General features: G+C 38.6%; 1 protein-coding gene across 3 annotated transcripts in view; it reads right to left on the reverse strand.

The window, feature by feature from the left end:
- The window catches only part of SLAIN2 (SLAIN family member 2), a 70,729-nt gene extending 55,757 nt beyond the window's left edge, over positions 1-14,972 (reverse strand). The window contains exon 1 of one of the 3 annotated variants that reach the window (XM_019741041.3): positions 14,306-14,972. In XM_019741041.3, the coding sequence (XP_019596600.2) occupies positions 14,306-14,694 (389 nt within the window). In that variant the 5' untranslated portion in view covers positions 14,695-14,972. The remainder of the gene's footprint in view (positions 1-14,305) is intronic. The other 2 variants (XM_019741039.3, XM_019741040.3) reach the window with 2 other exon arrangements.
- Positions 14,973-15,194: the final 222 nt, after the last annotated feature.

The raw sequence follows: 15,194 nt of genomic DNA on the forward strand, positions 1-15,194 counted from the left end.
TAAAAATGAATAACAGATCATAAGGTCATACACATCAACTGACTTGGCCTCCAGTTCTATCAAAAATGCATGTCTAAGTTTCTGGAACCAAAACGTCTTCGTCTGTGACATATAACCTTACTACCACTAAGTAAAAAGGAAAACATCAAGGGCTTTTTAATGCATCTTCACATTAAGATCCCCATCTATGCAACCATAGGGTAACAAAACTGCCTTAAATCTTATCAATAGAATTTTTTAAATTATAGAAGTAATTTGTGTTTATAACAGGAAATTTAGAAATCATAAAAAATACAAAGAAGTTTACAACAAGGTGTATCTGTTACCCTACCAGAGAGACATGACTATTTTAATCAACGTTAAAACTGATTTTTAACATCAGACCCTGTATCTAGATATATTTGCTTCCTTAATTTATCATGGGAGAGTATAGATTCAATACTGCCATTATGTAGAATATGTGTGAGATTCCTCATCTGTAACTGGCATAAGGGTCATGCAAGAAATTTGGTCTCATTTTACAGTTTCACCTCATTTCAACCTAAAATCACTGATAATCAGATTGATTAAATTTAATGTAACTGAACTCTTACGACCTGCAAGATACTGTGCAACATACAAATGAATATGATACTATTCCTCTGCTTAAACTGCTCACAATCTAGACAAACCAAGGTACAAGGATGTAGTGTTACATATATTCTAAAAAGGATATATAAAAAGTGAATGGTAACATTGAAGAGGAAGTAAGCCAAGTGCAAAATTTAGAATTTCACAAAGAAGAGAGAAAAAGGTGCTCTTTGCATAATGAACACCAAAAGCTCACAGGCATGAATATTCATGGTTTTCTGGCAACAGCATATAAATCTAGGAAAAAGCTTGAGTTGGACTGCTGAGGATTTTAAATATCTTGCTAACTCATTTTTATTCACTGGGCATAATAATGACTTTTAATAGTTTTCAAAACTGAAACTGACCCTCAAGAGAAAAAGAATCTGCCATTACTACGGACAAGCACAGAAATGTGCCACAGATTTAGAAGAAAAACATCCCTGATGCTTCCATTGCGGAAGATCTCTCCCACATGTAAGCTTAGCTCTTTGTCTTCCAAATAGATTGCAATATTTTAATCACAGAAACACGGAGTGTAAAAGAATACTTACAAGTAATCTAATTCACCTTTTTCCTCTGTAACATCCCGTGTTGCCAACAGGACCATTCAGCAGTCTTCACTGCTAAAAGTTGTGTACATTTTAAAGGCAGTCCACGCAGAAACAGCTCTATTTGAAAATTCTTCCTTATATTAAATAAAAGTTTGCCTACCTCTAACTTATTATTGTTCTAATAATAATCTCCAGAGTTATACAGAATAAGTCTAATAATCCTTATTATAATCTTTCAAATATTTGAAGGAAAAATATTCTCTTCTCAACGTTAACTATTTACAGGTTAAATAAATCAAGGTCAAATGTTTGGCATGAAGCATGCTTTTCAGGCTTGGTACAAATCTCCATTCACTACACTGGCTATGACTTTGAGTTTTCTGACCTATAAAATGAGGTAACATGACACATGCTACAACACAGATGAACTTTGCTGAAGTTCATAGATGAACAACGCTAAGTGAAATAAGCCAGACACAAACGACAAATACTGATCCCACTTACATAAAGTCCCTGGAATAGTCAAATTGATAAGAGACAGAAAGTAGAATGGTGGTTGCCAGGGGCTGGGGGCAGGGAGAGTAGGGGAATGGGGAGGAGTTACTGTTTATACAGTTTCAATTTGGAAAGATGAAAAAGTTCAAAGGCTGGATGGCGGTGATGACCGGGCCACAATGTTAATGTACTTAATATGCCACTGCACACTTAAAAATGGTTACAATTTTTCTGTTGTATATTTTACCAGAATAAAAAAAAAAAGGGAATAACAATAACTACAACTCAAAATTGTGCAGATTAAATGATTTAACATGCATAAAATGCCCTATACAATACTTGGTATAAAGAACGTGCTCAAACAATAGTGACTGTAATACATTTTACCAACTATGTGGCCAAATTTCACTTTTTTAGCAATCTAGGAACCTGCATTATATCACATTTCTCAGTGTTCCCAACACTGTGCTGCTCACATCACATACAGGGGCTCTAAAACATTTGTCCCATTAATTAAAAAAAATTAAAGCCATGTTAGAATCACTGGAAAACTGCTAGGAATGGAATAAAACTCTCATGTAGATGTAACTTCTGATTCATTTAACACACACACACACACACACACACACACACACTACTTTCAAGTAACATCTCCTTGGTACAGTCTAGGAAACAAAACTGCAAGATGTTAATCACTGAATGACTGCTAAACTATTCAAATAATGGTCGTAATTATATAAAATAAACTGCTTTATTAACCTAGGCTTATCTTACTAAATTACAGGCAAATTTTACCAATGGCCACCTACAAAAAGCATACATATAAAACCAAGAGGTCATGTAACAAAGTCCACTCTCAGAAGTGAAGAGCTATGAGTTAAAAAGCAGTCAATAAAAACTACATACAAACCTATCTATCTTTAAGTTGGGGAAATTTATCAATAAAATTTATTGATGAGAAATCAGTATGAGTTTAAGTGTCTTCATAAACTTACGAGAAAACTGATTTAAAGTAAAGAAAAATTTAACAGGATAAGAGGACCTTATCAGATGTCCAATCTCAAAAATTTTAAAGAAATAATCATCTGCCCTGGCCAGCAAGAATATTAAATAGCTTAAAAACAAGAGGCATGACCACTGGATCTCAAAGTCCATTTTTAATTTCATTTTTTATGATTTTGTGTTCTGCAAACGTTTCTAGAGGCCCTGAAAAAGTCGGACAATTCATATCAATTTCCCATCTCTATTCTCAGTCTGTTGTCTCCATTAACAGATAGAGAAGGTTTGTCAGCAATAATGGATCTCTCAATGGTAAGAAAATGAGAAAAAATAATGAAACCAAACTTCTGGGTACTAACAACTAATTTTAACAAACATTGATTAGGTAACACAGTCTCTATAAATATATAGGTAATACTAACACTCTCATCTACAACAGTGCAACAGATGAATAAACAATCTAAAACTCATTTAGAAGGTATTCTATACACACACTCTTCCTTTTGCCCACATGTATTACTTCCTTTCCAATTAGCACAATTCACAATAGGGGTGGAGAAACAAGAGATTTGAAGAGATGGAGAAGTCAATTCCTAACCCTGCTCCTCAACAATGAATATTTTAAATAGTAATGTAGAGATTTTAATGTTTTACTATATACACTTATTCACTCTTTTATGTGAGGTCTTTGAGAAATTCTAATAAAAACCATTTAAAAAGGATCCTTTTTTTTTTTTTTTTGAGATCCAGGATGGTTTCTTTCCCCAGTAAAGGTATACCTGTTTTAGGTCAATTTAATGAAGAAAATGTAGATTTCTGGAAAATTAGACTAAAATTACTTTGTTTTACAAAAATATAGGCACCTATGAGTACAAGTACATGGATCAAAGTACAGAGACACTAAAACTAAATTTAACTAAAAATGTTAAATTACTATAAATGTAAAAACAAGTGTGGACCCCGAGAAGAAAGATTCATTTGATGTTACCCCCAAGAAGGAATTTATCTGCTAAGATGGACTTCCATGGTCAACTGAGGGCCCCAATTTGATGAATAAGAGTTAGGGACCATTTGCTGTCCGGGCTCCTCACATACTCTGTGTGAAGGGAAGAACCTCAGACTGAAGCTTCCCGAACTGTGTCCTGCTTGTTTAAGCACCTGAGTCAACCACCGCAGGGAAGCCCTGGTTTCTGCTTTTGACCAATGGACTGAGACCTGTTCCATCCAATCAGAACTACACAAACTCATCTATACTGACCAATCAGAACTGCACAGTTTGGAAACCTCATTTACCTGAAATGGACCAAAATGGAAACTGTGGACAGGGAAAATTCTCTGTAAAAGGTGACCTCTCCTTTGTCTTGGAAGAGCACAACTTAGGCTGCTACCTGAATGGGTCTCCTGGCTGCAGCTTTTCTTTTTTTTCTCAAATAGATGCTTTTTTATCCTTTATTACAGTCTAAAATTAATTTTGGTTTTCAAGAGGATGATATTATAGTAGTTGCTTACAGACCAATAGGCCAAGGGAGGATATAATGTCACTTACCTAATACAGATTTCAATTCTAGTACAAAGAAAAGATATAAGAGTGATATGGGACCACTTCAAGTATTTAGACATCTGCTGAAAACTTCACCCCGCACACAGCAGAACACATAAAAAATTGATTTGCCTCAACATTTAATATCTTAAAAGGCTGAGGAAGAAATGAGAATTGCACCTGTTCTGACCATCACCAACAAATTAACTCGGGGTATAAAAATGATCAAAATATTGGAAGAAGGAGGCCATTTCATCTTAAATTTGTAACAGAACAGAAAGAAAATTCTAAACATAGACGTGCAAACCAATTTTTAGAAAATCTGATCTAAAAACATTCATAGCACATTTAATAATATTGAATTATTTTTAATTAGGGGTGTGGCACTCATATTGTGAAAATGTTTTAAAAGTCCTTATTGTCTGCTACAATATTTAGTAATTAAATGATATGACATTTGGGATGGAATTGGCTTTAAAATATTCCAGGGGGTTGAGGTTTGAATAGTATAGATGAAAAAAAGTGTGGCATCAGTTGGTTAAGTGTTAAAGATGAGTGAAAAGTTCAGTGTTCACTCTGCTTTTGTATATGTTTGAAATTTTCCAAAATTAATTTTTTTTTGTTTAAGTTCAATGCAAAGATAGACAAGTCTGGAACTAAAGTAGTAAAACAGTGATGATTATGATGATAATGATGAAAGCTAACATTTGTACATTTGATTTGTGCCAGGAACTGTTCTAAATACTTCACGTTACATTTAATTCTATGTGGTTAGTACAATAATGATGTCTGCCTTCATGTGCTGCATAAGGACATTTTGGTCAATAACAGGCCGCATATAGTAGAAGGTGGTCCCATGAGATTATAATGGAGCTGAAAAATTCCAGTCGTATAGTGATGTTGCTGCCACGGTCATGTCTAGCACAGCACGTGACACAAACACCTCTGTGCTACAGATGCCTACAGTATTCAGTGCAGGTAACACGTGGTACAGGTTTGTAGCCTCAGAGCTGTAGGTGATCAGAATTTGTCACCCTAAAATATGTCTCTTTGGCATAAGGATTAGTTTAGGCTGTTTAATGTTAAGAAACAGCAGATATGAGAGAAGCTCTGACAGCCAAGGTGAAATTGTCCTTTGTGAAAGACATGTACATTTGTAAGGTAAATCTTCATTTGTCAAGGTAGCTCCCTCAGTGAACCAGGAAGAAGGGGATGGCTTTACCTCTAGAAACTCTTATCAAAGCAGATGGCAAAGACTTAAATCTGCATTAACTACCTTACCCTTGTTTACTGTGCTTTTCCTGGTAACATCCCATAGCTGACTTTCCTCAACCCAACTTGTTTTGAACTGAAGATGGTATTTAAGGTGGTGGCTTAAGCCATTTTGGTCAGTTACTGTTTACCTCGGTATCTCCCGTGTGTACAGGAAGTATTCATGCTTTAAACTTTTGTTTTTCTCTTATTAACCTGTCTTTTATTACAGGGATGTCTCAGCCAAGAACCCAGAAGGGTAGAGGGGAAGTTATTTTTTCTCCCCTACAGAGCACTAGGCCATATACGATAGGGTCTAGGTGTGCAGGAGGCAGTACCGCCCAGGCTCGCGTGAGTGCACAAGGAAATCTCTAAAAGTATCCCCATCCTTAAGTGGCAGCACATGACAGTATTTCAGAAATAATAACGAGGTTCAAGCACAGAGATTAAGTGGTTCCCCAAGGTCACACAGTTAACAAGGGTGGGAGCAGGGCTTCCAACTCAGGCTCTCCAGTGCCAGAGTCATGGCTTTAACTACAATGTCATCTGACTCCCAGAGGCTCCAACGGCCAAGTCAGTACAAGAATACTGAGTACAAACAGAGGTCCTCCTACAAACAATAAAACTGTACAAAGAGCTCAGATTATTAAAGACAAATGACAAAAAGAATGGGTGGGTGGGGGGCATATAATAGCTAAAGGTGAATGATAGTATAAATCTATTAAAAATAACATAAAAAATAACAGATAATTAGAATGAAGTAAGGGTTGAAAAATTTTTAATATAGACTCAGACTAACTGGGTTCCAATCCCAGCTGAGCCATATACTTGAGTGACTACAAGGAAATTATTTAGCCTAAGCTCTAATGTACTCATCTTTAAAAAGGGGGGTAATAATAGTCTGACCATATTGAGTTATTAGGAAAATAGTGTATATAAGGAGCTTAGCATAGTATCTGTCATGTTAATGCAATAAATAATTGTTAGCTATTATTAAAAATGAAAGTAATAAAAATCATATTGAAAGATGTCCACTCTCATCACTTGTACCCAACATTACACTGGATGTTGTAGCTAGCTCGGTTAGCAAGAAGATAAAAGGCATCCAGCCAGACTGGAAAAGAAGTAAAATTATCTCTATTAGCAGATGACATAGTCTTATATATAAAAAATTCTAAGGAATCCACCAAAAAAACCTACCACAGCTAATAAATGACTTCAGCCAGGTTGCAGGATACAGTAACATCAATATACAAAAGTCAACTGTATTTCTATACAGTAGCAATGAACAATCAAAAAGTGAAAATAAGAGTGAAGAAAAACAATTCCATTTACAATAGCATCAATAAAAAGTAACTAGGATAAAATTAACCAAAAAATGCAACTTATACACCAAAAATTACAAAACATAGTTGAAAGAAATTAAAGACCTAAGTGGATGGAAAGATATCCAATGCCCATGGATTAAAAAAATGAATATTAAGATCCCAATAGCTAAGATCCCCAAATTGATCTAAAGTATCAATACAATCACTATCCAAATTCCAGCTGTCTTTTTTGCTGACATTTACAAGCTGATCCTAAAATCCATATGGAAATACAAGGGACCCTGAATAGACAAAACAATCTCGAAAAAGAACAAAATTGGAGGACTCATAGTTTCCAATTTCAAAACTTATAGAATTAAGGGTCCAGAAATACATTTAAAGGCAACTGATTTTTGACAAGAATCCCAAGACAATTTAATGGGGACAGAGAAGTCTTTTCAACAAACAGAATAAGGACAACTGGATATCCACATGCAGAAAGAATAAAATTGGATCCCAACCTCGTACTATATAAAAAGTCAAAGTGGATCAAAGAAAATATTGGCAAGGATGTAGAAAAACTGGAACGCTTGTGTTAATGCTGGTCAAATGTAAAATTGTATAACTGCTATGAAACACAGTATAGTGAGTCCTCAAAAAAGTTAAACATAGAATCACCATTTGATCCAGCAATTCCACTTCTGGGTACATACCCAAAAGAAGTGAAAGCAAGGACTTGAACAGATATTTGTATCGCCTGTTCACAGTGGCGTTATTCATCATAGACAAGAGGCAGAGGCCCTTCAAGTGTCCATCAATAAAATAACTGGACAAAAAAAATGTGACGCACACACACACACGAATATTATTCAGTCTTTAAAAAGGAAACCATGTCATATGCTACAACATGGATGAACCGTCAGGATATTATGCTAAGTGAAATACGCTAGCCACAAAAGACACATACATGATTCCACTTATGAGGTACCTACAGTAGTCAAACTCAGAAAGAAAGTAGAACCGTGACTGCCAGAAGCTGGGGGAGAAGGGGAGGCAGAGTTGTGGTTCTGTGGGTGTAGAATTTCAATCATGCAGGATGGGAGAGTTCTGGAAATCTGTTGTACAATAATGTGCATGTGGTTGACAACACTGAACTGTACATTTGGGAGGCTGGGTTTCTTTTGCCACAAAAACATATACATATAAATTCTATACTTAAGTAAACATCACATAAGCTTAGGTTTGGGAATAGTAAGATTTAAGTGCTGTTTTCTCTTGCCCATTGAGGATTATGAAATTAAATAAACCTTTAGAGAATTAAAAAAAAAAAAAAGGAAGGGGATTCTGAGATGTGCTACAACATAAAAGAATATTGAAGACATTGTGGTAAGTGGAATAAGCCAGTCACAAAAGCACAAATACCATGTTTTCCCGAAAATAAGACCTAGCCGGACAATCAGCCCTAATGCGTCTTTTGGAGCAAAAATTAATGTAAGACCTGGTCTTATATCATGTTAGATAAGAGCCGATCTTATGTTAGATAAGATCGGGTCTTATAGTAAAATAAGACCGGGTCTTATATTAATTTTTGCTCCAAAAGACGCATTAGGGCTGATTGTCCGGCTAGGTCTTATTTTCGGGAAAACATGGTATTATATGATTCCACATATATGAGTTACCTAGTCAATTACGAGACAGAAAGTAGAATGGTGGTTGTCTGGGGCTTGTGGGTGGGGTACTGTTTAATGGTATGGAGTTTCAGTTTGGGAAGATAAAAAAGTTCTAGAGATGGACGGTGGTGATGCCTGCACAATATGAATGTATTTAGTGCCACTGAACTATACTCTTAAAAATGGTTACCATGGTAAATTTGATGTTATGTATGTTTTACCAGGATAAAATGGATCAAAGACCCAAATGTTAAGAGCTAAAATTACAAACCTCTTAGAATACAGCAGTAAATATTACAATCTCGGATTGGACAGAGGTTTCTTAGCTATAACACCAAAAGCACAAGCAATAAAAGAAAAAGATAGACTGAAGTTCATTATATAAAAACTCTGTACTTCAAAAGGACTCCATCAAAAAATTGGAAAAAAAATACAAAATATGAGAAAATATTTGCAAACATCTATCGCACAAGGGATAGTATCCAAAATATATAAAGAACTCTTACAACTTAACAACATGAAGACAGGTAACCCAATTAGCAAATGAGCAAATGGTTTAAAGAAACATTTCACCAAAGAAGATACAGAAATGGCCAATACATACATGAAAAGATGCTCGCCATCATTAGGAAAATACAAATCAGAACCACAGTGAGATGCCAGCAGATGGCTATATAATAAAAAAGACCATAACTAGTGTAGAGAAATTTGAACCCTTGTATATTGCTGGTGAGAATGTAAAATGGTACAGCCAATGTGCATAACAGTCTGGCAGTTTCTCAAAAAGTTAAACATGGAGTTACCATTTTACCTAGTAATTCCACTTCTAGGTATATACCCAAGAAAAATGAGAATATACCCATATAAAAACTTGTAAAAAAAAATTCACAGCATAATAGCCACAGGTGGAAACAACCCAAATGCCCATCAACTGATGAGTAGATAAACAAAATGGTGTAATATTATTCAGACATAAATGGGAACCAAAAAATGGTAATGTTCTGATACACACTGATATGGATGACCCTCAAAAACATTATACTAAATGAAAGAAGCCAGACACAAAAAGCCATGTTATATGATTTCATTTATATGAAATGAGCAGAATAGGCAATTCCATTGACACAGAAAGTGGAGCTGTGGTCCAGAGGAAATGGGAAGCGATTAATAATGTGTTGGAGTTTTTTGTGGGAATGATAAAAATGTTCTGGAATTAAATAGTGGTAACAGTTGCACAACTTTGTAAATATACTAAAAATCAGTGAATTACACATTTTAAACAGGTGGGTTTTATTGTATGTCAATTATAGCTCAACAAATAAAAACTTAAAAGAGAAAAAAAATTATACTGAGAGTAGTAGTTCAAAAAAGCAGTAGCCCAAAATACTGAAGCAAAATATACAATACTAGATGACAATGAGAAGGCAGAAAAATTCTTCTTTAGCTCCTGTTTTTCCGCCAATAGTTGGTACAAGTGGACATGCTGAATAATCATTCTTGAAAGGAAGCTGGAGTTCACATGAGGCAAGGTGATCGGGACAGTACGCCAGAATGAAGCCTTAAAAAGGCTTAGGCCACCCCTTCAATGAAAGGAATGGAAATTTTATCACTGATTTACTGTCAATCCGAAATATGTCAATCCAGGTATCATGACAGGGTCAAAAGCCTGGATAAGAGGAAATATGGTAATTTCTAAAGAGAAAAATTAGTATCTGGAAATTCCAGATCAAACTTATTCCTTATAAAATTCAAAACTCAATTAACCAAAATGTTTGCGAAGCTAAAAAAGGAACAAGCCAGAGAGGATTCACAATGAACATTCATACCAAATTAACTGCAATCTCTATTTTGATAGGTTTACTTTATTGCAGATAAGAACGCTATAGGAACACTTTCGTAATATCCATACAAAAAGGCATGTGGGTTTGAAAATAATAAGTGGAACTAACAGTTACTGAACAACCCACAATGTGTGTCAATGAACTGGTGTTAATCTGGAAGGAGTCTAGTTGAACGGCACATTTCAGAATCCTTTATTCTGTCATTTTAATATTTTTAACAACTTGAATAAAGACCAGGTAGGCATTCCTACCAAATATGAAAATGACAAAAAAAATCAGAACGAACAGGTAATATTAAATGCCTAGATCAAGACTAACAGAATGAAATACAAAGGCCGAATTTTAAGCTAAAAAAATTCAATACACAAAAACAGGATCAGGGAGACTTAGTTTAACAACTATGTACAAAAGATACAGGGTGTAACTGACACTACTGGCTCATATTAAGCCTAATAACATAAGTTAAAACTGTTAGTGAAATATTTGGTTTTAAAATAATAGCATTTCGCTCAAGCAATTATAGCTACCACACACTATCTGGTCAGTATCAGCTGAAATGTTCTGTACAGTTCCAGGTACCATGTTGACTGACATTGAGCAACCAGAATTCATTAAGAGAAAAATGACCACAGTTGAAGGATCAGAGAATTACATTATCTAAACAATGATTAAATAAATTACTCCAAAAAAGAGGCAAGAATGTTGAGTGTGGTGGGGAGAAGGGATTAGAGCAGGGGTGTCCAAACTGCCGCCCGTGGGCCAACTGCGGCCCGCAATCCATTGTTAATTGGCCCGCAGCAAATTCCAAAAATATATTTAGTTTACTTAAATAAACCAGGTGAGGCAATACGTACTTCACCTCGAGTGAGTGGCCCGGCTGTTTGTGTATTTTACCGCATATGGCCCTTGGTAAAAAACGTTGAAAAAAGTTTGGACACCCCTGGATTAGAGGATCATGACAGTAGTCTTCAAATACTTTAAGGGGCCATTCATGTGGAAATGTGATTATACTTGAAAAAAGCAAAGTATAGTGGGAACAGCATAGGCTTTGATGTCACAAGGACCTATATTCAAATCTTGACTCCATCATTTACTGTGTGCTATTTGATGCTTAGAGAGAGATTGTTTCTTAGTACCTAGATGTTACCTATTCATAAACGGATGAAAATTAAATGCAATTAAGTACAAAAATGTTTATAAACTGCCTGGCCTAGTCTGACACTGATACACAATGTTAGTTCCCTTCTCTTAACTTTCCCTAGTTGTTCTAGAATAGTGTTTCCCAAACTGAGAAATACAATCCATTAATGGGTCACAAAATCAGTTTAGTGGGTTATAACCAGCACATTTTTCTAAAGAAACAGAACAGAATAGAAAATATTGGAGCATACCACGTGTACTAAAAGTAACTATAGTTTTGTGAAACTTTTGTTTCAATTATTCATATTCGTGTGTACTAGGCTATGATGTAAAATGTATTTCTTCATGAAGCTGCCCCCCGCCTCCCCCCCCCCCCCCCGCAAAAAAGCTGTGAAAGCCAGGGGTCTAGAGCACTATTTTCTAAGCAGGTTCTATAGATACTAGTTCCTTAGGAGCACAAATAAGTTTAGGAAATAAACCATAGCACTTAGAGATTTACTGTATTCAATACACATTAGAATGTCAAAAAGTCCATCATTAAAAAAAAAACCACATTTATTTTTGTTGACCTTCGATTTTCCCATATACATTTGACCTCAGACCCACCATTATTTTTTTACATAGTATCTACTGACACATTCAGGACTAGCATTAGCATTATACGGTATACACTTGGGGAAAAACATTACTCTAAATGAAAATGAAGATACAATGGTTGTAAATTACAGAAAGACAATTTTTAGCTTGCTAAGAAAAAACTCGACTTTTTTAATCTTCCTCTGCCACTAACACCCACCCCTTCCAACTTATACTCCAAACACATATCCCAAAGCACTTTAAATATATTTATCAAACTTTCACTTCACACAATTTTTTCAGAAAAAGTACAGAACATCTATAATATCAAGATATTAGCTAGGATCAAAGCAGTAAGCAGGAATCATCTGGTCAAAAGAAACTCCTGACATGGTATTTAAGACTTGTTTTACTTTAACAAACCATATACTCAGAAACCATAGAAGCTTCTCCAAGTGGAGTCAATGTGTTCTAATAATACATAATCTAAAATGGGCTGATGAGTGCAGCTAATCCTCGTTATTAGAGCATCATTATCATTACTTGGAAGAGGCATGTGATGATATTTGGATGATTCTGGGTTCTTTTTAAGTGTATACATGCCCAAAATTCCTTTGGAAGGACGTGATTTCACACTAATATGAAAAACTGTCATTATCGTAGTCAGTTCTAATAATACCTGGTATCACTTGACAATAAAATAAAGGTTTGACATCATATATTCAAGGGTATCTCTGTAATTCAAACCTCCTAACTGGGAGTTACAAATATCTCTGACTCTGCTCTAGCAGTTGTCAGAACATAAAATTCCCTTCCCACTCTTGCTTCCCCCAAAGCTTTAAAAGTTTGTCTCAACTACATTGGACTATTATTTTCTTCCAAATTTCTGAGCACTCGCAGTACTTTTTATTCTTACCACTCCTGTTGGCAATTCACTATATAAGTCCTGGCTGATTTAACTGCATAAAACTTGGCTCCCAGCAAGTCTGTAACTGCCTTCATGAACAGGGATCAACTTTTAAGAATCTTTAGAATCTCCCACAAGATCTTTTAAGAGCTCAATAAGTATTTCTTGATTTAAATCACTAAGCTCAAGAGTAATAGCAGCTAGTCTATATATATGCCAGACTCAGAGCTAAAAGGATACATCGATTATTTCAATCTTCAGAACTCTACAGAGATAAGAACTATTATTTTTCTCCATCAAATAGAGGAAGAAAACAAGGCTGAGCGTAACTTGCCCAAGGTCATACAACTAGTAAGTGGCAGAGCCAGAGCCGGAATCCAGGCAAAGCTGTTCACTACCTCAGGACACTGCAAAGTTGCAGCTCTGCAATACCAGAGTCCAAGGAGGATTTCCATTTCACTAACTTAGAAGTTAGAAGTTTCAATTTCAACAGAGTAGGGACATTTTAGCTAAAAGTTAAAACTTTGTAAAGAGGTAAATTAAGAGAAAGAATCTCCCACAGACATCATTATGCGGTTGCAATAAAATATGAGGGAAAACGGTTCCCACGTCCTTTCCATTTATGGAAGTGATATTACGGTGTGGTTCACAATTTTATCTAGAAGTGGCTTGTGACAATACAGCTTTGGCTTAGATTTTTAAAGAGCCCTATTTAAAAATGGAAAGGGAAGATGGATGGGGTAACTGTCCAGCTCCAAAAAATGCCAGATCTAATTCTTGTTTCACAAATAAGAGCCTGGGCTCTTGTTCCACCCTTGACTCTTTACACAAAGCAACACCATCCTCTGCCCTCTCCACACACAAAGCAAGCTTTACCCCACTACCCCAAGGGGAGTGCTGATTCACACGGTCTCCCCACTGCTGCCTGAGATGCACCCATCTCCCACTACTCCACAACACTGACCCCACTACACAGGCGGAGACCACTCTGGTCTGCTCCCCGCTCCGGGTGACCCCTCATCACGCACACCCCTCTTCGACATCCAAAATGCCCAGGCCACCATCCCAAAGCCAGTATTTCATTTCACACAAAGCAGGATCCCTTGCTACAAAGCGCTTTCCCACCTCCGCCTCCTCCCACGGCGAGCAGCCCTTCCCAGGCTGCCCGACCCACAGACCCCAACGGGCTCCACACCCCAGAGGAGAAGTACTAGCTACAAACCCCTTTCTTCTCGCACGCCTCGAATCCCCAGCTCGAGCTGATCTTTCTCCAGCCAAAGCAAGAAAAGCACGAGTCCCCGTCAGAGAGCGGATCCGACTACACAAAGCGAGGTGTCCTACCGGGGGACCCTCGGAAGACGCTCTCCGCCCCCGGGCCCGTCCCCGCCCAGCCCCGGCCGGGAGCCCCACGCTCACCAGCTCTCCTCCTCCTCCTCCCAGCCTGACAGGCGCTCCAGCTCCTCGGGCCGCAGCGGCTCCACCTCGTCCAGCAAGCCGCCCTCGCCCGCTGCCAGCAAGGAGGTGGCGTCCCGCAGCTCCTCGCTACTCGTCCTCCTCGAGCCCGACCCGGCCCCGCTGCCGGACTTGGCGTTGAGGCCCAAGGGGAAGCCCCGAGGGGACGCCGAGCCGGAGGAGGGAGTGGACGCGCCAGCCCGAACCGGGCTGCCGGGCCCGAGGGAGCCGGCGCCCTGCACGGCCCCGGAGCGGCTCCTCAGCTGTTCGTTCTGCTTCTCCAGCTTCTTCACCAGCTCCTGCAGTTTCCGCACCTCCTGGTCCGCGTTCACATTAGAGTTAACGTCCTCCATCCCGGTCCCGCCGCCTCTGCCGTCCGCCACCCGCTCGGCCTCACAGCGACAGGGAAAGAGCCCAAGCAAAGAGGCGTCGCCGCGGCTGCCGCGCTCACTCTAGCTGAGGCGCCGGCATATAGTAGGGCCAGGCCCCACCGCCAGGGTCCCCCCAGCTCGGGTTCCGACGCGCCGCTGGCCCCAGCCGAGCCGCCTCATCTGCGCCGGCTCCAGGATTGGGGGAGGCGGCGCCAATATCCGGCCTCGGCCGCCATCTTTCCTCCGTCCCTCCGCCCCCCGCAGGCCAGCCCCGTCGGTGACCTCAGAGCGTCGAGGGTGGACCCGGCCCAGGCGGGCGCAGGGAAGACCCGGCGCCGAGCTCGCGGAGGGGCGGGGCCGTGGGCGGGGCGGGGCGGGGTTGAAGGGGGCGCGGATTCCGCCGGAAGGGGCGTGTCCGAGTCGTCAGCGGAGGCGGGGCACTGCCTCGCTGGCTTGGAGGAGCCATTCGGGCTTTAGGCGGG

Source organism: Rhinolophus sinicus, chromosome 1 (assembly GCF_057876585.1).
Source record: "Rhinolophus sinicus isolate RSI-liver-muscle chromosome 1, RSI-T2T, whole genome shotgun sequence".
Lineage (NCBI taxonomy): Eukaryota > Metazoa > Chordata > Mammalia > Chiroptera > Rhinolophidae > Rhinolophus > Rhinolophus sinicus.